The following is a 24,547-nucleotide window of genomic DNA, read 5'->3' as shown; positions in this document are numbered from 1 at the left end:
TCACCTCTGGTGCTTGGGGTCCCGGGTTCGATCCCAGCCCCTGCCAAGTGAACTTTGTGGTGGACAAACACCTGTGCGTGGGTTTTCTCGGGGTTCTCCCGTTTCCTCCCACTTTCTTCATTCCAATATTTCATTCATTACTCATCATCACCGTCTCCTTTAGCCTCACCGGCATAATCGTGGGACGTAAAACTCAAAGATTTCATTTCATTTTTTCTACTTGAGGCTGAAGTTGAAGGTCATCGGAACTGCCACCAATCAACTTAAGAAACCGAAAAACTGTGGATTCAACACTAATATCGCTCATTTTCAATTGTTCTCACGTTTCACAATTTCATAGACCCCGCGGGTGCTAATGGATGCTGAACATGAACTTAAATGTTATCGTGTCACTCTTTATCTAGACGACTCCGAAAACTGTGGACTCGACACTAATATTGGCCCTTTTTTTATCATCATTTTTATGTTTTGTCCTCCCACTTCCCCTTCGGAATGATAAGTGAATCTTGCTTCCACTGGAGTCTATACTTACATCAGGATTGGCACCAATTAACTTAGTGATGCTGAAAACTAAGGATTCGACACTATTATCGGTCGTTTTGATACTTTTACATGTCACTATTTTACCTCCTGGGTGCTAGGGAGGGCTTAAGTCATACTTAAATGGCATCAAGAATGTCACTATTTGTTTAAGCTACCTCAAAAACTATGGATTCGACACTAATATCGGTCGTTTTCGATCAGTTTTATGTCTTCCCCTGTGAGTGTCAAGAGGAGGTTTTACCCCAGCTGGGAACTGATCTTGGATTTAAAGGGCACCAAAACTATCACCAATCAGCTCATCGATCCCGAAAACTAATATCTTTTATTTTTGATCATTTTTGTCTCCCCTTTCCTCTCCCATTCTAGGTGTGCTAGGAGAGGTCTTTTCCCGTCAGTACTCTTTTCCAGACTAGTAATATGTGTACCAAGATTAGTCAAACTTGTTCCAGGCGTTTCAGAGTTATGCTGGATATGTACGTAAATAAAATGAATGAATGGAAATAAATAAAGAAAGAAAACTCTCGTAAGGAAAAAATCCAGTTGTTTATTTTCACTATTTTAGTGCATTGAGCTTTAAAAACAAGTTAATAATAACGTAAGCAATTGAAAGCTTTCATTTTTCTTACAATTATCTAATATCACAATTCTCTCACAATTATCTGATTATTCTGTCTCTACTTAATTTTTTTTCTTTCTTTCTAGTGTCCATTATCTAGTCATAACTGCTTTACAGTCCATGTAAGGGCTAGAGGAGACTGGTCAAGTAAGTAGGAAATTATTTAATTATTTATCTCATCTTACACTGCACTGGTGACTATGCAATGAAATATATGAAACAGGAGAATGGCCAAGAGACTTTCTGAAAACGATCATGATACCGATAGCTAAGAAATCGAACCCAAAGAGATGTGAGGATTATAGAACTATTAGTCTCATATCTCATGCAGCTAAAATTCTGCTCCGAATACTGAACAGAAGGTTATATGAAAGAACAAATAAAGATGTTGAGGAAGAGCAGTTCGGGTTTAGAAGAGGCAAGGGCACAAGAGATACTATTGGATTATTAAGGGTGATCGGTGAAAGATTTATAGAAAAAGGGAAAGAGGTGTATGTTGTATTTATTGATCTAGAAAAGGATTTTGACCGCGTGAATTGGGAATTGTTGTTGGGAGTTCTAACAAAGATAGGGTTGGAATGGAAAGATAGAAGACTCATAAGAAACTTATACATGAACCAACAAGTAAGTGTTAGAATAGGGGAAGAACTGACGGAAGAGAGTACAATTGGAAGGGGAGTTCGACAAGGATGCTGCCTCTCGCCAACACTATTTAATGTCTATCTAGAAGAGATAGTAAAAAAGAGCCTACATGATGATGATGGCATTTCGGTGGGAGGTAGAATGATTAGATGCATAAGATTTGCAGACGATATGGCCCTTGTTGCAGAATCTGAAAAGAAAATCAATAAAATGTTAGAAAAAATGAGAAGGGGCTTTGAAGAATATGGGATGAAAATAAATGTTAGAAAGACAAAAGCCATGGTGATTGGAACGAAGGGGTCTGTGTCAAATATAAAAGTAGGAGGGGAGAAAATAGAACAAGTGAATAATTTTCGATACCTGGGTAGTGTTCTTAGTAATGACATGAAATGCGAACGTGAAATAAAAGCAAGGATAGGAATGGCGAAAGAAGCCTTTAAAAGAAAGAAAAGTCTGTTTTGTGGGACCTTGAACAAAGAGTTGAGAAAAAGACTCATAAAATGCTTCGTGTGGAGTGTTGTGCTGTATGGGGCGGAAACGTGGACATTGCGTAAGGGTGACGAAAATCGACTGGAAGCCTTCGAAATGTGGGTGTGGAGAAGAATGGAAAGAGTTAGTTGGGTCGAGCGGAAAACGAATGAGAGAGTGTTAGAAATGGTGGGTGAGAAAAGAACACTTTTAGATATTATTAGGAAGAGGAAGAGAAACTGGTTGGGACATTGCCTAAGAAGAGATTGTATCATGAGGGACGTCCTAGAGGGTATGGTGGCGGGAAAGAGAGGGAGGGGGCGAAAGAGACTACAATGAATGGATGATATTAAAACAGAAAGATCATACGCGAAGACGAAAAGGTTAGCGGAGGATCGTGGAGCATGGAAGCTTCTCAGCTGCGGCAAGTGACCTGCCAATAAAGGCAGAATACCTATGATGATGATGACACTGCACAGAGAGACTACACTACACTGCACTGCACATTGCACAGAGAGACTTAGAATTTTTGTCGACGTTGGAGATATTAAAGATAGAAATAATTATCACTTTCCTACTCATATTCATATATCATTCGAAAATGCTAAAATTTCCCATTCATAAAGAAAAGGAAGTACCCATATCTTACTTACTTGTTCTTAAGATCAGAAATTGCTCTTAAATGAATTTTCTCGTTTCACTCCATTTCAAGGATTTAATGTTCCATAGGTTAAAATTGATGAGCCACTACTCTATCTGTCCCTTGTCCCACGGCTACAGTTAGGGATAAAACTGGATCTGAAAAGGTAGGGGGATGGATGACTATCCCATGATACACCAGCCCATCTAAATTTTATTTCCATAGTAAAGAAGCACACACACACACACACATACAACTCTATCCCATATAGGTTGTAGGTAAAGCGAGGTAATGAAATGAGTGTCCGGAATCGACCTCCACTACCCGCTTTTATTATAAAATTCACTAAATAACAGTATTTACAGAAATACTACAAATTTATTCTCCTCTAGATTTGTTAGGTTAGAATAGGTAGTCCTTGACCATGAGGTCGCGAACAGGAACTCCATAAAGCCCTGTAACAGGCTAGGCAGAGTGGCGAAGGAGTCCCCTAAGCTCCGTGACAAGCAGTGAGGAGGTTAGTGGTCACAGAGCCCCGTAGCATGCTAAGCAACTGGGTGTAGAATTCCCAAGAGAGCCCCGTAGCAGGCTAAGCCAGGAGAAAGGAAAAACCAAGAGCCCCGTAGCAGACTAGATTGTTGGGGTTACGTTACTCCTAATATTCCGTGGCAAACAGTAGGAGGGACACCAGAGAATTTGTACTGGTTCGCTGGTTGCTGCCGATTTTATAGAGTTCCAGGCGACGGTGGCGCTGCTGCTCCGATGTCATCGTCTGCTTCGTAGAAGGAGCCAGAAGTCTGTCGTCTGCTGGTTGTAATGGATCCACATGCTGCGTAGTATCTTGACGTAAATCCATGTGGTGGTGTTTATAAACACAAGCGTAAAGTGTTGTTTTGTTTGTACACAATATATATATTCACTTCATTTAATGCAAGATAATTGTTACGGGAAATCACTAGCACCTTCGCCTCTGATTCCCCGAAATGAATTATCGTGAAATTGCCTCTAAATGAATTTTCTCGTTTTACTCCATTTCCTGAAAGCCGTTAATCAATTGAATGAAGTAAATGTAGAGAATTCATTCGATATAATCCAATTCGATTTTACGCACATCTTGTTTCATCTTTTGGGCTGATGAGCTTTAGAGTCTAAGCATGTTAATAGGTAGTCTAACCATAATGAGATTGTAACAAAGATATGGTAGATTTTGTTGAAATACGTCTAGAAGATGTTTAAGTTAAACACAAACATATACAGACGGTTATCAAAATAATTGAAACTTCTCGAATTAAATAAACACAAGGGGGTGCGGTGGCTCAGTGGTAGAGCGTTCACCTCCGGTGATTGGGGTCCCTGGTTCGATCCCAGCTCGCGCCGTGTGGACTTTGTGGTGGACAAACACCGTGCTCGTGGGTTTTCTCGGGGTTCTCCCGTTTCCTCCCACCTTCTTCATTCCACCATTTCACTCATCTCTCATCATCACCGTCTCCTTTAGCCTAACCGGCATAACCGTGGGACGTAAAACTTAAAGATTTCATTTCATTTTATTTTTAAATAAACTCAAATATATCTAGTTAATACTGTAACGTCCTATAGGTGGAGACAATAATAGTCCGAGATTTAGCCCTTCACCTAATTTATTTTATAAATATATTATAAAATAGTCTTTGTATCTACAAAATGAATATCTCAAAATCTTAACAAGTGATGTGAAGGAAGGAAATGTTTTATACGGGAACCCTTTACCTCATAACAGCGTCGAGGGCGTCTTGCAGCGACTTCAGAATATGGTACGTCGGTAACCTCCTTAATTCATGGCAGCCAAGGATTTAAGCAAGGTGGTGCTCCTTCGCTTAGAGCGACCTCAGGAGCAATTGTAGGTTAAGCGATCAGTGGACAACTGATACTTCTGTTCTGTTCGGGTCCATTTTTATAGGCCATTTCTGGGTAGCTCGTTCTTCCTTGGGTCTCGTCGGGCTGCGTTCCTGTCTTTTTGGTTTTAGGTGTATCGTCTGCTGTACTGGTGCTTGTAAACATTAGCACGTGTTATATGGGTAACATGTGCTCTCACTGAAAGGTAAGGATCCTTACAATATACACCACTCTTAATACATTAGAATCAGTAGATATACATATTCTCGTGTATATCGTGCAGTATTTTTAGGGATATATTCGTTTCCGATTTACTAGTGTATTTTTTTATTATTATGGAATAACCTAATTAAATAGCTAGTATTCTTGGACAACAATTCAATGTTAAATAAAAAGGAAAGTGTACAAATATGTTTCCATGGTGATAAATGAATTTCATGAATTTATGATACCTCAAAAACCAGTTAATATTAATTTTATTTTAACAAGCATAAATCAAGAGTTTTTACATATCTTTTTGCAATTTCTACAACGAAACAATTTAAACATATAAAAAAAAGTTTAATAATATATTTTTCAAACAGTTTGATGACAGATTACAAAGCATACTGGAATTCAAAATTTCTCAAAAAAAATTATATATATATATATATCCTTCATAATCTTTACGTTTGATCTTGTGTTTGTTATTTTGATTTTAGTTACAAGAAGAATCCAGTGTTTGAACAAGAAGTTTTCGACTCAAGACTTTATTACAGGAACAATTAATCAAAATAGCAGGACATAGGCAAACTGGGATGAGATAAGATCTGTGCCTTAAATCTTAATTCCTCGAAAGAGGAGAAAAAAAAAAAAAAAGATACCTCAAAAGAGGTTGTTAAAAAGATTGAAAAAAGAACTATTACCTTATCTTTGAATCCCGTTGTTATTTATCTATTTTTCTTATTTATTTCAGAAAAGTTGTACCAATACTTATTCTGTGCGCCCTCATACAATGTCTGCCAAGATAAGAACCTAAGGGTATATACCACTCCGTATCCAGTAAGGTATGATATATATTTTTAAAGTTATTTTGTAATCATATGAAGATGCTTTGATATATTATTAACGAGTTAAATTAGACTTTTCTTATTAATTGAAAAATGATAGTCAATTGATAACTTTTTTTTTTTTTAATTTTACATATGAAGCAAACTCTAGTCCATTATTCTATTTGACATATATCTGTGACATTGAATTAAATAAATAAACTCAGGTTGAAATATATATTGTTCATCAAATTTATAAAACTTAAATTGTTAGATAAATTCAAGATACACATATGTAGGATGACTCAGTAAAATGTGTATATATTTTAAATTGTTATATCTACGGAGGCTACAATGGTTAAATAGGAGTAAAATTTACAGGCCAAATTAAAAAAATACAGGACCTCTTGAAGTTTTAGCAAGTGTTTCAACTGATTCATGCCATGTAAAGAACAGCTTTATTTGGTATTTACAAGATTTATTTTTTTACTTTCTTGATTATTAACAATTTTGAACCACAAACTAATCTCAGTGATGTGTGGTGAACGCAAAGATTGAAGTGTGAATCAACATTTCTTGCCAAATGCACTGTTCTATATTCTGATTACATTAGAATAACAAAGCGAATATGCTACATCTTGCTTGAATAAATCTTCTCATTCTCATACTTCTTTTGGCTGGGTTACATTGGAGTTTAACATCGTTTTTAGCGCCGAGGCTACATGGGATGTGGACCTACAACTAAATGTAGGAATTTAACCCCGTGAGCTTCCACCGGGAATCAAAAACCTATGAGTCTCCTAGACCAAAGAAGCATATGCTGATCTTATAAGACTTCTCTTGGCATGATGGATAATATAATGTGATAGATTCCTGCAAGCCGTTTTAGAAGAGAAATATTTATGCATATTTTACTATTAATATGTTACAATTAGAAATGGAAGAAACATTTAGTTAAAATTCCTAGATATTTGGAGTTCCTTTTCGACCTCAATTATATTTCAGCAGATTGCTCGATTTATATTTTTTCTCACTTTAACAGAATCCTGCTTGATGGCCCGTTCAGCAGTCCTCTGCAGAATGTTCTTCGTTGTCGGGTTGCCATATGTATTGCAGGGGGAATAGGAATAACTCCATTTGCGGCGGCGTTTCATGTTCTGTAAGTCAAATCAGTTTTTAAAAATTAGTGGTTAAATGTAAAAACTAGTTTATTAGTCTGGCTGACATGTCAGTAGATGAAAGAGGCTAAAGATAATTATTTAGTATAATATTTTTCAATTGAAATTGGTTAAATTATTATGAAAAACCCATTTCTTCAGAAAGGAATTTTGTTTTGTTATTTTTGTATTTCATATTCATAGACACCTTGTAAACTGTGAATGGCTACGTATTTAAATATCTCTTGCTATAATACATTTTAAATGATACAAAACGATAAAATAACAACTTTAGTATGGGATGTAATGAATTCATGGCCTTTTCGTAATAACTGATTTAATTAAAGTAATAAAACTGAAGATTTTAGGCTTTTGCTATTATTAAGAATAATGCAAACCGGGTAAGACTTTTATCGCTTGCTAAAATAATAATAATAAAATCTTTTTTGGACTTTGGACTCTTTAAGGAATTCTGTTTGTATAGTAGCATGTGAACCTAGAGTTTATTATTAAGATCTTTTTGCTCTATGAAGTTGTAAAGTACTAAATTTTTTTTTTCTGATTTCCACAAAGCTACAAAAAGTTTAAAAGCGTCAGCTTAATCCTTGCTTACTGCTTGAAACATGTGCCAAGTTTTGTCAAGTCATAAAACCAGTGGCGTACTTAGGATATTCTTTCGGGAGGGGCTCCAGAACCAGTAAGAAGCATTTGTGTTGTACGTATAATGCGGAAAAATAATAATGAAATTATTTCGGGGAGGTTGAGCCCGATAGCCACCCCCCTAAATACGCCACTGCATAAGACATTTAATCAATATACATATAATAATATTTTTCATTGTTCATTCAAAGTTATTATTCTGAGAACTTAGAAGTTTAAGTTCTACCTGAATTCCAAAGCGTATTACGTACCATTTAATATAAAACTCTGTATTCAGTTGATTTGTCATTGAATCGTATTATTACTTACTTAACATGTATCTTAAAATAGGAGATGTAAATAAGACAGTTTAATAAGAGTTTCGTGACTGGGGTGGAGCTTTTGCAAGAGCCTAGAACTCTGAGGATTATTTTTCCTCCTTCATTACGTTATGTCAAGCACTATTGATATCAGTAAGCTGAACAAGCTCATATTATTGGGTGATGCTTTATCAAAGTTAGAGACTGTCAGCCTTAGGATTCGTTTTTATGGTAACAAAAGGAAAACTATTAATACTTTTGTACTATAACAAAAAGTGGCGATTCAACTATAACAAGCGTATTATTACAGTTTAATGAGAAAAATACAGTTTAATGAGATAAGACATATACCAATCTCGTTCAGTTGAAAAAAATGATATGGGTGAGTAAATCCTCATGTGTAATTTGCGAGAAAGACTAACTTTTTTGTAAACCTAAAAATTGATGCTGAACGATGACCATGCCACTATCTAGTAAGATCAAACTGAAGTATACACTAAGCAATATTTTCATTATGACACTAGCAAGATAACGTACCGTATACAGTATGATTAATAAGATATAGTCCAAAGTTATTATTATGCCCTAAATTTTACCTTTTGTTTAACTTTAGTGTCCAAAAATGATAAATACTGTATATCAATCAAGAGATCATATTGAGCAAAAATGATAAATATATCAATCGATAGTTCATATCGATCAAAGATGAGAAATACACGAATCAAGAGATCATATTGAGCAAAAATGAGAAATATATTAATTGATAAATTATATCGAACAAAGATGAGAAATATATTAATCGAGAGATCATGTCGAGCAAAGAAGAGAAATATAACAATCGAGAGATCATATTGAGCAAAAATGATAAATATATCAATCAAGAGATCATATTGAGCAAAAATGATAAATATATCAATCGATAGTTCATATCGAGCAAAGATGAGAAATACATGAATCGAGAGATCATATTAAGCAAAAATGAGACATATAATAATCGAGAGATCATATTGAGCAAAAATGAGAAATAATCGAGAGATCATTTCGAAGAAAGAAGAGAAATATATCAATCGAGAGATCTTTTGAGCAAAAATGAGAAATATATTAATCGAGAGATCATGTCGAGCAAAGAAGAGAAATATATCAATCGAGAGATCATATTGAACAAAAATGATAAATATATCAATCTAGAGATCATATTGAGCAAAAATGATAAATATATCAATTATAAGATCATATTGTGCTAAAATGAGGGAAATATATTAATCGATAGATCATATCGAGCAAAGAGGAAAAATATATCGATCTATAGATCATATAGAGCCGAGCAAAATGGCATATTCAAGTTTCAAATCTGATATGTAGTTTTCGAGAAAAATGAATCCTTATAAAGGTGATATATATATGTATGTGTGTGTGTGTGTGTGTTTGTGTGTGTACTGTTAACTAGTAGATTGTGCAATAATGTTTGTCGCCTTATAACTCAGTGATACACTTATTACTTGTAATAATTAAGTCTTAATATGAAAAAATATTATCGGGTTGTTGCGACTAGATTCGTGGTATCGACTCCCTAATAAATACCTAGTTATTTGTTGGAAAAGAAGCGCATTCTTCCCATCCGTTACACTGTGTTGATCATAAAGGCAAGTCAGCATCAAGTGATTTTTAAGCATATCATTGTTGAGAGGAGAGATTGATTTCCCATTTTTGTCTGAGAACATATTATTTTAGTTTAGCCATTGAATAGATATGGAGAAGAATGGAAAGAATTAGATGGATCGAGAGGAAAACGAATGAGAGGGTGTTAGAAACGGTAGGGGAAAAAAGAACAATTTTCGATGTTATTAAGAAGAAGAATAGAAACTGGTTGGGACACTGGCTAAGAAGGAACTATCGTTAGGGACGTGCTAGAGGGTATGGTGGCAGGAAAGAGAGAGAGGGAGTGAAGGAGACTACAGTTAATGGAAGATATCAAAAGTCGCACGTGAAGGCGAGGAGGTAAGCGGAAGGCCATGGAAGCTTCATGGTTGTAGTAAGTGACTTGTCAATAATGTCAGAATACCTATGATAATGATCGAATAATTGTGATCGAAAAGATGTCGTATTTGTGGCAACCAAATTCTAGAAGAATTATCTCATGTAGTTCTTGTTTAATTATTTGTAATTTGTTAAATGAGAAAAACGTTCGTCAGACAAATGTGCACATTCAGAAATTAAATAAAGAGGAAAAACTGAAACAGAATATCAGAAAGAATATCAAAATTCCAAAATTTCATGCCTTAAAGATGGAATTTAATCTATATATATATACAGGGGTAGACAAAAAATCTAAAAACACTTCATACAGGACACGTAAGTTTGACCCTCCACTGTACAACACGTGTTGCGGTTGCCGATCGTTTTTTTGTTTTCAATGTGTCATGTAGGCCTTCCTCTTCCGCCAGCAGTAACCAGTTCACCTATGAGTGTCGTGGTGTGAAAGTGGTGCGGTAAAATGGGCGACCTGACAGACTTCCAAAGAGGCATTATCGTTGGTGCCCATCTGGTTGGAGCTTCAGTGGCAACACTGGCGAACATTGTGGAGGTATCGAAAGGTACTGTGTCCAATGTCACGAGGACATGCACAATTCATGGGCAAACGACATCTGCAAAGCACAACAGTGGTCGAAAGACAATCCTGTCAGATAGGGACCGGAGGGCATTAAAATGGATTGTAGCAGCTAAAAAGACCACTGCAATGAAAATTATGTCTGAACTCAATTCCGGCCTACAGAAGCCGGTTTCATCGAAAACAGTGCGACGGGAACTTCATAAAATGAAAATTCATGGCTGGGCCGATATTGCCAAACCCCTGGTCACAGCAGTAAATGCGAAGAGGCGTATCCAGCGGTGGAAGGACCACAAGGCGTGGATTCATGAGCAGTGGAAACACGTAACGTGGTCCGATGAATCAACCTTCACCTTGTTTCTAACAACCGGTCGTGTTTACATATGGAGAACACCGTCGCAGGCCTATAATACAGACTGTCACCTCCCAACTGTAAAGCATGGGCATTGATATCGTGGTTTTCTGCAGATCCCATCATAACCATGCATGGAATGATGAATATTAAGGCGTATGAGGCCATTTTGGGGGACCAGGTTCTACCCATGGCCCAAATATTTTCCCCTGATGGTGATGGTATCTACCAAATTGATTTGGCATTCTGTCACATTGCAGAAACGGTAAAATCATGGTTTGAGGAGCATGACCAGGAGCTATCACACCTCCCCTGGGTCCCACAATCACCAGATCTGAACATCATTGAGAGATTGTGGTCTCAGTTAGAAAGGCGTGTTCGGTCTCATTACCCTCCACCAGCATCCCATAAGGAACTGGAGCATGTTTTGGAGGAACAATTGTACAAAATTCCACACACCACGATTCAGGAACTATATACGTCCATTCCACGTCGGATCCAATCTATTTTGGACGCAAAGGAGGCCCCACACCATACTAGGTATGATTTTCACACTTTTGCAAAAGTTTTAGATTTTTTTGTCCAACCCCTGTATATAATAAGAAACTATAAGAAACTTAAGGAGTTACGCTTTATTAATACGAACGTATTAAGGAAAGTGCTCCGTAATTATATTTAGTTTACTTTTGACATTTAATAATGCCCAAGAACTAAATTCTGACTAGTTCCATTTGGATAAAGATATCTTTAAATATAAAATAAAGGGCAACTTAAAAGTGTTTGAGTTTGGTTTTTCTTTTGAAAGAAAACCCCTTAATTATGTTACTTCACTCTTTTATTTTTATTGCTTAATTTTAACTTGAAAATGTGTTTACCCAAGTTTTTTTTTTTTTTTTTTTTTCTAGGACTATTCAGTCTTACTATAAAATTACACATTTGTTGATAAGAAGAAATGAAAGTAGCTAAAACGCTTTGCTGTTCTTACATATGTTATTCATGCAGTCCTGATTTTGTCTTCATTTTCTTTTATATTTGTATCATAGTTGAACTGCTTACATTATTATTATTATTATTATTAGTTTGTAATAATTTTTGCAAGTACGCTTAGTAACAACATTTGAACAGTTCTTTCTGAAGAATAATTTGGCATACTACAGAAAAACTCATACTTAATAAAATATCAGTGTAATTTGTTTGATAACGTGGCCACATGCTTTACAATTTATATCATATTTATTTAATTTTCAGTGCTACTGGGAAAACGATATATCCAGAAAGGATTCATTTATTGTGGCTGTGCCGCAGTTTGGAGCCTCTATTATGGTTTGCTCAACGGATCTGCACACTTCACAAGAAGGTAAGTTTTCACTTGTCTCTATATGGCAGTTACTTCCAACTCTATTGTTTGGGACATCACAATTTGCTTCTTCCGTTCTCTGTAAATCAAACAAATGCACTAAGAGCAAAGCGAGTAATTAGGCAGCGATTGACAAAAGCAATAGTGACAGGAAGACAACATAATCTCTGTCTCAGTCGGTGATTTTGCAGATACATCATTCGTAAAGCTATGGCTGCTCATGCGCTAACACTTCTTTCCCTTTCTCCCATCACATCTCGTTCTTTCTGTGATTCTTACTGTTTCTCCGTCCCACTGCTCTGAGCTTAAACTTCTAGAAATGACTGCTATATACGTTAGATAGACATGAGCATTTTTTCCAAACCTTAGTATACCTTAAACTTTCAGTCTTTGGTCGTCTGTCTAGCCCTTAAATTCACTCAACATCAATCTCAATATTTCAGGGCTCTCAACTGAATTATCGTGACTTCTTAGCCTGAAACATACGTCATATCTTATCCTCTAACATCATACCATCTCTTAGCGTTTCAACTAGGGATGACCAGAACTGGTTACTGAAATACCCGGTTCTCTGGTAATAATGGATCCAGGTAATCAATTCTGTTCTGGAACCTAGTAGCCTGAATTCGAAATTTTCTGGCCATCCCTAACATTCACCTTACTCTGACTCCTGTTATCAGGTACTAAATGGTGGCCAAGCGCTTTAAAAGTCAATTACATATGCTCAAACAATCTAGATGCCAAATCTGTCCAAATTCTCCGCACTACACCCTTAAGTACTGTAAGTGGTATTGTCGTTATTTAGAAATATTATTAAAAGAAAGTTCATAAATAGGTTTTAAAATTTTATACAGTGTCTCACTCAAAGTTAGCTCCAAAAATTGTGTAAAAAAAAGGTAGGTGGAGAGGAAATAAAACAAAATTTGTACAAGATATACCTGTATGTGTAAAAAATGAAAAAAAAAAAAATGACAACAGATGCTGGAAATTTCGTCCCCAGCTTAAAAATGCATTTGAACACGAGGTTGCAAGTTGTGTGAATCTTCGTATGCAGAGTTTAGACGATGCGTGTCGACCACCAAACTGTTTCAGAAATATTCTGTGACATAGAAAAGAACTCAACTTGCATCCGGTGAAGTCTGTAATCTTCAATATTTGCCCGCTTTGGGGCCATGGACGAGAACATTCTTACCGAAAACGAAGAAATTACTGAATCATTAGGTAGTCATTACTTGTTCTTTTGTTCTGGAATAAATAAAACTTTCCGCGTATTCAAAAAAGTTTTCAACTTAAAGGTTTGAGTTATGTCCATTCACTTCTCAGGTAAAAAAAGTAATATTCTTAGGAAGATTAGTCTTGTTACGAGACACTTTCACTTCTCACTAACATCTTTCATTGTATGCACTTTTGTCATTTAGATACGAAACTTGGTTACAGATATTAAAATATTATTTATGTATTTCCGTTACTGTAATGTCGCTTGCAAACTGCAGATGTTTGATTGTATGCAGACCATTGTTTCCAGAAAATGACGTCGAGACTTTTTTTTTACAAATTAAATAAAAAAAAACTACTTTACAGATGCACAAAAAGAAGAATAAAATTATTATTTATCTATCTATCTAAAAATTATTATCTAAATTTCCACCGTCTACATTAAGTTGTGAATTCTTAGTCCTAATGAAAAACGATTCAAATACATTCCGTAGCGCCTAAATTCTATCGATGTCATATCCAGATTTTTGGAAGTGCCTTGAAAGGCCTGATATGAGAGTTCCTTTCCTAGTTTCTTTTTATGTTTCTGTATATTATATGTAGTATAAAAAAGAATAGTAGATAAAAATAATAACCCTAACTCAGTTAGATCTTAAAAAATCAGGAAGAGAAAGTCAACATTACGAAGCTTCAGTTAATGGATATTGGCGATTTAGATCAAAAGTTTAGGTGCCGAAACGAACGAACGAAGCAATTTGCACAGCGACATTTCTGTAACGGAAATACGTGAATATCATTTTAACATCCATAAACAAGTTTTGTATATAAATAAAATAAAAAGTGAATATAGTGAAAGATGTTAGTGGGAAATAAAGGTCTTTCATAACAAGACAAATCTCCGGGCGCAACTCAAATCTTACAGTTAAAAAATTTTCTATTGCGTTTTGAACATTTGAAGTGTTTTCTTTACTACAGGAGCAGACATAAAGTCTAAGTAATTTCTTCCAGTTTGCGGTAGGGAGCAGCGGTGGCTCAATGGTTGAGAGTTCACCTCTGGTGCGTGAGTTCTTGGTTCGATCCCGGTTCACGCCAAGTGGGGTTTGTGGTGGAGAAACACAATGTGCGTGAGTTTTCTCGGAGTTCTCCTGTCTCTTCGCTTTCTTCATTCCACCATTTCATTCATTTCTCATCATCACCGTTTCCTTTACCCCATACGGCATAAACGTGGGACGTAAAACTCAAATTTCATTTGATTTTAGTTTCCAGTTTGCAGTAGGACTGTTCGTGTCCATGGTCCAAGCACGGGCCGAAATAATGCAGTTTACGGAGTTATAACAGGGATATACAATAGCGCCAGCCAGATGCAAGGTGAGTTATTTTCTATGTTTAAATATGCATCCTAGAGCATCTGAATATTATTATTCTCTGATATGTCTTAACGGAATTACTAATACTATTTCACAAACACGCGCTCTTCCACAGAATAGCAATACATCATTATTAAAACGTGAAAACAAACAAACACTGCACATGATTTATCGCACTTCACTGAAAACACGAGCGCGACAACAATAACAACTCGTGGAATTTGTTTGTTGCGACCCTTCCTCAACCGCTACGGAGTACATTGTTGCCGCTTCATCTTTCTTATGAGATACATTATCCCAAAATTTCATGGCAACTGGTCAAATATTTACGCAGTGATGTGATATTTTTGGGGCTACCTTCAAGTGCAGTAGTCATTTTATGTCTCCGTAGATAATGCACGATATCGGATAGTAGCAGTGTAACAGATAGCAAAAACTAAGAATTTCATATGACTTTCAATGTTTTATGAATACTTACCAATCATTGTCGTAAAATACTAATTTAATGATTACCTTCTTTTATAGTTTTGGATGGAAAATAAGCCAGATAGATTGGAAATACGTTTATACATTACTAGAAATTACACAAGGAATTCTATTCAGGTAATCGATTTTATTTTCTTTGCTCAAATTACATGTGTTGGTGATTTGATTAGTTCAGTTTCTCTTTTGAGCGTAAGTACTAAGCCTATATAAAATGCTGACCTACAATTTAACTTGGATCCAAATGTTACTAAGAAGATTTGGACACAAACCATTTTTCTAGCCATTAAAAGAAATGAAAAAAAAAAAAAAAAAAATCTGAAATTTATGAATTTAACAACACTAACCTAGCATTGGCAAATATCTAAGTTTTATGTTCTTTATTAACGTATTTTGATAAAGTGGATACTTTCAAATATCTAGGGTCCACTTTAGATCCACAGACGAAAACCATATTCACGAAGAAATTAAATATCGACTAAAAGCTGGGAATATTCTTGTTATTATTCAGTCCAAAATCTCTTATCGTCGCGAATTCTGTCGAGAAATTTGAAGCTTAAAATATATAAAACGATAATCATGCCTGTTGTTCTGTATGGTTGCAAAACATGGTCGCTTACTCTGTGGGAAGAACATAGACTAAAAGTATTTGAGAACAAGATCCTGAGATGAATATTCGGACCCAGAAGAAACGGAAATGGGGAATGGCGGAAACTTCATAACGAGGAACTACACAATTTATTCGGTTTACCAAACATTGTTAGGGTCATCAAGTCTAGGAGGCTCAGGTGGGCAGTCATGTAGCCAGGATGGAAGAAAGTAGGAACGCTTTCAAAATCTTAACTGAAAGACCAACCGGAAAACAACCATTAGCAAGACCTAGGCGCAGATGGGATGACAATATTAAGATGGATCTCGCAGAAATAGGAACACAAAGTAGAAACCGGATCCAATTGACTAAGGATAGAAGTCAGTGGAGAGCTTTTGTGGACGTGACATTGAACCTCCGTCTTCCATAGGTCATAGAGTTAGTTAGTTATTAACGTAAGCAATTATTATTTACAAAAGGAAACCCTTATTCAATAGTATAACCAAGTTAATTTTTTCTTTAATTCAAAAGCTCCTTTGAAAGCACGTCTATAAAACTATTTTTAATACTAAAGTAATTCTTTTCATGTAAGAAATTATTACTTTTCTTTTCCTTTCTTTCAGAAACTTCTAGAAAAGAAATTTCCGTTACTGATACCTAGAGTCTTTAAGGGAAGGCCAAATTGGAAGGATGCCTTTAGGGAATGGGGTAATATGTATCAAGGGTAAGCATGAAGTATGGTATCTTTGTTATATCAGCTTGTCTAAAATATATTGTTGAGAACTGAGAATAAATTTATTGCGATTCGAAAATAACATTATGAAACCATCACATTGTTCGATGATCTGCCATTTTCCCGGCAATATCATAATTCCGTCCTATGGAGTTGTGGTTTCCGGTAAAAATATGGTGACACGTGGTTTTTCACAGGCCTCTTTTGAAACTAACACATCATTCAAGGAGTTCTGCAGAAACAGAAAGAAATGATCGTCTGACGGTGCTAGGTCCAGACGATATGATGGATGTATTAAAACCTCCCAGTCAAGTTCTCACAATTTCTCATGGGTTCTTCAAGATATGTGTGATTTGGCATAGTCACCGTGGTACACACCACTATTTGTGCTTACCAGTTCCAATCGTTTGTTCAAAAGTGCTAGGTACGCTCACGCTAATCGTCGGCAGTACAAGTCAAGAGTATCATTCTGCCTAGTGGCAGCAGCTCGTGATGCACGACGCCCTTCCAATCCCACAGGATAACCTACCTGGGTGTCAATGTGGGTTCTGATACGGACTGTGGAGCTTCTCGCTTTAACTGCGATCTTTTCCGCACACATTGTTGTAAGCTATCACTCGTAATCACAGAAATGGCTCTAGTTTATTACGTTTCAGTAGAGATTCGCAGATAGAAATTCGATCGAGTAAATGGTTTGGAGTTAGATCGTGTGGCGCCGAGCTGCTTTCTGTAGCAAGCTCGATTCCTTGTATAGAATATAATCAATCATTTCATATTTTTTAAAATTTGAAATGTTGATCGCATAGCTACTAATGTGTCACCTAATAAATTAATTTATAACAAGGTGTCATATATTAATTGTTCAATTATTTAAGAAGTGTATTAAATGAGTATTTTAAAACTGTAGGAGTAGAACAAGATTATTGCATGAACAAATTAATGTCAGACTTCCTTTTTACAATGTTTTATTAGATTGCTTTCCTGTTTGTTAGCCAAATCTTACACCTTAAATTTCACGACTTTTCATACTACCTACAGCTCTGAAACCAACCAACTATAGCTTTTGTATACAGGGTAGTTTAAAAGTGTAGAAACACCCAATGAAGGCAAAATTTTAAAAGAACTGCAAAAATAGTACAGTAGGTCAGTAGTACAGGTGAGGGAAAAACTTTTAGGACATGTGATGTCGATAGCCGCCATCTTGAAATCCGCCATTTTGAATTACCTTTAATTTCCTTAAATGCAAACTATGTGTTCTGGTACCTTGTTCCCATCTGAAATGTTCTGAGGAATTCAATAGTTTTTTTTTGCTTTATTACTTCCTATAACGAAGTTATGATCGGTTTTTGGTTTTCACAATGTCAGTCACATATCACACATTTCTACTAATAAAAGGATGTGTTCGATGTTTTGTCCATTGTGTTGATTGCCAGCCATTCTTTTTTCTCGTTCATTCAAAACCTTGCTCAAAGTGCTTTCAGGTATACTTGTGCACCCGTTTCTTATGCGTTCCTTTAGGTGGTCAATACCTCGAATTTCCACTGAATACACAGTGGAGTTCAGATATGTCTCAAGATTCCCAAGATAAAAATCTAGGGGAAAGAGGTCAGTGGAAGTTGGTTGGCACTTCACAGATCGACGTCTACCGATCCACGAGTTGGGAAACTGCACATCCAAATATTCACGAAAACAATTTCTATAATGCGGAGGGACACCATCGTATTACTAGAAGACAGGTAATATCCCATCTTCAGATAGGAGAGATGGCAAGATATCTTCTTCCAACATTCGACGATACTCGATTGCTGTTAACATCACATCACACCATCACTTTTCCAGGAATGCCGGCAGATACTTCACACCAATGGGGTGTCAGACCAGTAGCGAACATTCTATTTGTTCATTTCACCAGAAACGTAAAAGCTCACCTTATCTGTGAATAAAACGTTGTGCATGAAACAGGGATTTTGGCATATTTGCTCTGTTGCCTATTCGGCGTATTCGAAGCGCTGAGAGGGTCATCTTCTAACAGCTGCTGATGCACTTTTAATTTGTAGGGTGCCACATACGCAGGGACATAATACACATGATGGATGTAACTAACATCACCTTCCTGGGTCAAACGACAAGTGCTTCGATTCTGACTTTTGCCAAATACTGCCAACACTGCTATTCACGTTGTTTCGTCAGTCGCCGTGTATCGTCTGCCTGATTTTGATTTGTTGGCTACGGATCCTGTTTCCCTGAATTTTTTGATCAACTTGCTCACTGTTGTATGGCTAATGAGTGCCCTATCTGGGTGACAGTTGTTGAAATTATTATCAACAACCATTGTGCTTTGCTCTCGTGACATCAAAATGATCTCAATGCGTCCTGCCTGCGTCACAGCCATGTTATTTTACGTCACCTGAAACTATACCAGGGGGGGGGGATAAGCAAAAACAAACAGCATTGAATTTCGGGGAAAATTTCAGATAAGAACGACGTACCACAACATACGGTTTTCATTTAAGAAAATGAATTCAAAATAGCAGATATCAAGATGGCTGCCTTCCCCTCCCATCTATACTACTAACCTAGAGTGTTACTTTTGCAATTCTTTTAAAATCCTGTCTTTTATTTGAACTACGTTGTAAATATATAAATCCGTTAACAATATTTTTATAATTATCGCTCTAGCATATCGTTTTACTGTAAAATTAAGCTATTACAAATGAATTTAGACTGCGTTTATACCTGAGCAACATCAGTTAATGAAGAATTACTTCAGCAGATGGCAGAGTGGTTCAGTGCTAGTTCAAGACATTTATTTAAGAATAAGAATAAGAATAATTTATTGTCGTTAAACAACATGATGTTGTAATAGACAACGTCAAAATTTAAGTTTGCGTACATGTAATATTTACAATTTTAATTAATCAATACAATATTTTATATTTTACCTAGTACTACTTTTCTATTCTAATCCTGAAATTTCTTCCTGAAATTCTGAAATACTATATATACACTTTTCTAAGAGCCACTTTTTACAAAAACATTTAAAATTTTTAATCTCCATTTCTCTCACTCTGAGTGGCAACAGATTATACAATTTCATCCCTATATATTTATAACTATTTTGAGTTTTGCACAGCCGCACATGGGGAATATTTATTTCATTTTTGCGCCTTGTATTGTGTGAGTGAACACTACTTCGAGTAACATAATTTGTACAGTTTTCTTTGATATACATAAGGCACGATAATATGTACAAGGATGGGATGGTCATTATTCCAAAATCTTTAAAAAAATGTCTGCAAGATTCTCTCTCTGGAATTCCTGTTATCGTTCTTATCGCTCTTTTTTGCCACTTAAATACTGTTTGTGCCCCGGAAGAATTACCCCATAATAGTATGCCATACGAAAGATGAGAGTGAAAGAAAGCATAATATGCAGTGATTAATAGACTTTTACTTACAGATATTTTTAATTTACGTAACACATATACTGCCCTTGATAATTTTTTACAAGGTTGCATAGTATGCACATTCCAATTTAATTTTGTATCTAAGTATATCCCTAATAGATTAACTGAGGAGCATTCTTTTGTATCAGTTGTGGAGCTGCTGAGATGAAAGTATAACTTCTCTGTTTTATTATGATTCAAATGTAATTTATTGTGGAACAGCCAAACAGTAGATTTATCTATTGCTTTATTATTTTTTGTGTGTATTGCGTTGATATTATTATCTTTCGTTATAAATGTAGTGTCATCGGCATACATAACAGTGGTTTCTAATACGTAGTCAGGTAAATCGTTAATATATACCAGAAATAGAAAAGGTCCAATGACACTTCCCTGTGGCACTCCTGTTAATATATCAAGTACGTTTGACTGTTTATTTTGTACACACACAACTTGTTTTCTACTTTCAAGATAAGACCTGATCAATGGGAGCTCAGTTCCTCTGATCCCATAATACTGTAATTTCTGAATCAATATTTCATGTGAAACAGTATCAAAAGCCTTACTTAAATCTAATAATGTTGCGCAAGCGAATGAACTGTTTTCAAAGGCATCAATTATCTCAGATACAACTTTTTCAACAGCTTTAATTGTGGACATACCTTTCCGAAACCCATATTGTGCACAGTTAATGAGTTTGTTATTTTCAAAGTACAGAGTTAGTTGTTCTTTCATGCAATGTTCAATAATTTTTGATACAATTGGTACGAGAGATATTGGTCTATAGTTGCTGGGACAGTTTTTGTCCCCTTTTTTTATGTATGGGAATAGTAACCGCAATCTTAAGACAATCTGGGAACACTCCTTCTACTAGTATCCAATTAATTAAGTGTGTAAGGGGTTCCACTATTACGTCTATAATGTTTTTAATTGTACTATTAGTAAACCCATAATAATCCTCGCTACCAGATGTCTTAAACTTACGAACCACTGACAAAATTGCTTCAGGTGTTACGTTTGTCCATTTAAATGTCAAGTTACTAGTATGATTTCTACATGAACTTAGAATACTTTTAAAGTCTATAACACCGTTTTCTGTGGACTTAGGGATATTGCTTGTATTACCATTTACATACTTAGCACTACTTACAAAGAATTCATTAAAAGTGTCAGGGGATATTGATATTAAATCATTTTCTTTTCGTACCCCTATTTCCCTGTTTATAATTGTCCACCCTGCTTTACATTTATTTGTATGGTTTACAATAAAATTGTCGTTTGCCTTAATTTTTGCCGCACTTATTTCCTTTCTGTAGTGTCTTTTAGCTCTGATGTATTTTTCTTTTCCCACAGGACAGCCCGATTTAGCCCTATTGTACCAAGCAATGACAACCTTACGAAGCTCTGCTAGTTGCGGAGTGTACCAGTTACTAACATTTTGCTGTAATTTGTTTGTAGATAAGTTATAGCGTTTAAATTTTCTTGGACAACATTCGTTTAGGCATCGTGTTAAATTATACATAAAAAAATCACACGCTTCTACTACATTTTTACATCTGAAGAATATTTGCTGCCAGTCAATTTCTTTTAATTTATGTCTTAAACTACAGATATTATCTAAACTAAGATATTTGGTGCCTTTAACAAGAGTTAGGAGCTATTATCGTGCAAAAATGTTCTTTCACCAGTTGGAAGTTTTGTGTATATATAATAATTCTGCAAACATGTTGAACATACTATTGTACGCTTTGTAAAATGTTCAGAAAATAAAATATGTAACCTCATACTTGTATTTTCGAGTTAATTTAGGAACAAAAATGTGATTGCGTGAGAGAACCACTTCTGATATTCATAAAATCATTAGCCGTCAACTTTAGGAAGATCTTAAGTCCCATTTCTCTTTACTCCTCCCTCTAAAAAAAACTTTTTATTGCATTTTGCTAAATTTTCTTATTCTAAAGGCTATAATGCTCAATTATCCTGCCAAGGAAAAAAAAATTAGTACGTGTTTCTAAAGTTTGTTAATACACCAGCAATTCTGAATTACCTTACTCCCTCTTCCCCTCCGCCCTTCACTTAAATTACCCTCCTTTTTAGTGATTGTTTAAAAGCATTGTTTTTAAAAGTTTCTTTACGGTTCTTATTCTCATTCTGCATCCTGCCACATTTTCTGCTACTGTATTTACCCCTGTCATCATCTCTCCGTGTGCTGTATGTACCTCTGCCATTGTTGCACTTCATTGATTTTTGATGAATTTATATACCTGATTTTGAATTTCCTTCACTGCAAGAGAAATCAGTGATAATTAATAATACAGCAGAGTCCAGATTATCCGAGCTAATGTGAACTGGATCTTACTCGGATAAGCAAAAACTCGGTTAATACGGAAGGATAGTCATTTTTGTACAGTATTTGTTATTGTTGTTCATTGATTATCTCTCTTTATTAGATTATATATTATCACTGTCTTATTTTTCATTGGGCATACAGTACAGTACAGTACGTATCTAGGAAAGGAATTAGCCACAATACAGTAAAGAAAATGCAGGTTTGATGTTGATACGTACGTATATGAAACACAATACAAATAAGGTTCTCTTTAGCCTACACATATGCATCTTTTTTTATAATCTTCAGCTTGATTACAAGCTGCCTCGTTTTTAGGCCGCTATATTGCGCAGACGTCGCAACATTATGTCAGCTGGTGTCATTGAGGGGAAGCTGACGCCAAAAGTCGTTATCTTTACGCCATCTTTGTTTTAGCTACAAAGAAAAAAAAAAGCTTGCAGACTGCTTATCATTGTAACCAGACTAGTTTTTAAGTTTTTGTTTGTTTAGATTAACCTCGAACAATTTGACTCCACTGTATTAATAATTATTTGTTTCATACGCGTATTTAGATTAATATAATAATAACGCATATTTCTTTTCCAGACAAGATGTCTCTGTGTTTTCGTGTGGTCCAAAGACTATGAATAAGGAAGTACGATACTACTGTAAGAAAAACAATAGCACTGGTACGAAGTTTAACTTTCTTCATGAGGGATTTTCTTGACAAAATCAGCGATTGGAGTTAATTTGGTTAAACATCAATTTTTTAAACATTATTACGTGGTATTATTACTATTATTATTATTAATTGTGAAACTGAAATTAAAAGAATCCGTCACTGCCAAATAAAGTATAGTCAATTACTGTCTACCTTAATTATTGCCTTTTTTGTATAATAACTGCTAAGTTTACAGTATATACGAATATACAATAAATTCTAAGTTTACAGAATATACGTAATTTTATTCCGCCTTATGTAGAGTCGTTTCGACGTATGATTAGCATTATACTAAACTACAGACTACTGCAGGAGACTTATGTTAGTCGAACTGTTTAGTACGGCACTAATCGCGCTTCAAAACGACTCTGCATAAGGCCCATAGTTAACTAGATATTCAACAATATTTCCAAATCTTCCAACATAATACACATGATGAGATATTTAATTTTTTTACATAATTCAATTTTGCAATATACTGATAGAATTTACACCAATGTGCAACCACACATTCTGTCAGTGTTACTAGGCACACTAGAATCCTTGTATAGAATAGAACGACATTTTTGCAATCAGGAGTAAAAGTGGATCTGAAAATGTAGGGGGGTAGGTAGCGGCATGACGTCACGCCGTTTCCCCTGCCTATCTTTGCCCATTGTATTTTTTTAGAAACTGGAAGGAGGCCGTACATATTTTTTTCTAGGTGGGGGATGGAGTCCTCCCGCGTTCCCCTTCACTTTTGCCCCTAGTTGCAATCCCTTCTCTAATGTAAATTGAAACCATCTGCGAATAGCAAGGTGCATCGTATAGTATAGTAAATAACAGAAAAATTCCTTGTTCTTCTCATTGAAGTGATATTCCTGAGAGATTAAGAAGATGAAGTGTTCCTCATGTTATTACCTAAAAAGTAAACTTATCAAACAACTTTTATCATATACTAGGTATAATATTATATATGGATCAAATTTTAAAATCACACTTATATAGAACTGTATATTTTAGTTTTTCTATGAAGAAAAAATCTACCCAGCTTATAGATTAACTTGAGGTAATTAATAATTATATTAATATATAAGAGTTTATTATATAGGAAGGTACAAAATTGAACTACTGACACCAAAACAAGAAAAAAAAAATCCAAATCCACTTATTCTATACTTTTACTTTTTTTTTTTTTTTTGCCATTTTGTGCATTTAATGTTATATTTCTATGTAAAAGCAAATTAAAATGTTTTGAAAAAAAAAAAATAGAAATTATCTAAAAGATTTATCGCGTATGAACTTTCTGTGTTTACTAATGGAGGTATAGGATACGTCACACCCAAACAATTGTTTAACCTATCTCCGTATCCCTTGACTATTTTCCTTACATTGGCAAATTCTGTTGGTTATCACTGTAACCTTCTTCAGCACCAACTCTTCT

General features: G+C 35.3%; 1 protein-coding gene across 1 annotated transcript in view; it reads left to right on the top strand.

The window, feature by feature from the left end:
* LOC145686641 (NADPH oxidase 4-like) overlaps window positions 1-23,349 on the top strand; it is an 89,380-nt gene extending 66,031 nt beyond the window's left edge. The window contains exons 10-16 of the mRNA XM_081760116.1: window positions 1,246-1,306; window positions 5,737-5,827; window positions 6,852-6,968; window positions 12,134-12,242; window positions 15,350-15,427; window positions 16,520-16,620; window positions 23,010-23,349. Coding sequence (XP_081616242.1) covers window positions 1,246-1,306; window positions 5,737-5,827; window positions 6,852-6,968; window positions 12,134-12,242; window positions 15,350-15,427; window positions 16,520-16,620; window positions 23,010-23,130 — 678 coding nt within the window. The 3' untranslated portion in view covers window positions 23,131-23,349. The remainder of the gene's footprint in view (window positions 1-1,245; window positions 1,307-5,736; window positions 5,828-6,851; window positions 6,969-12,133; window positions 12,243-15,349; window positions 15,428-16,519; window positions 16,621-23,009) is intronic.
* The last annotated feature ends 1,198 nt before the right edge of the window (window positions 23,350-24,547 follow it).

Source organism: Thermobia domestica, chromosome 5, assembly GCF_964235325.1.
Source record: "Thermobia domestica chromosome 5, izTheDome1.hap1.1, whole genome shotgun sequence".
NCBI classification, from domain to species: domain Eukaryota; kingdom Metazoa; phylum Arthropoda; class Insecta; order Zygentoma; family Lepismatidae; genus Thermobia; species Thermobia domestica.
This window is presented reverse-complemented; position numbering and strand designations above follow the sequence as displayed.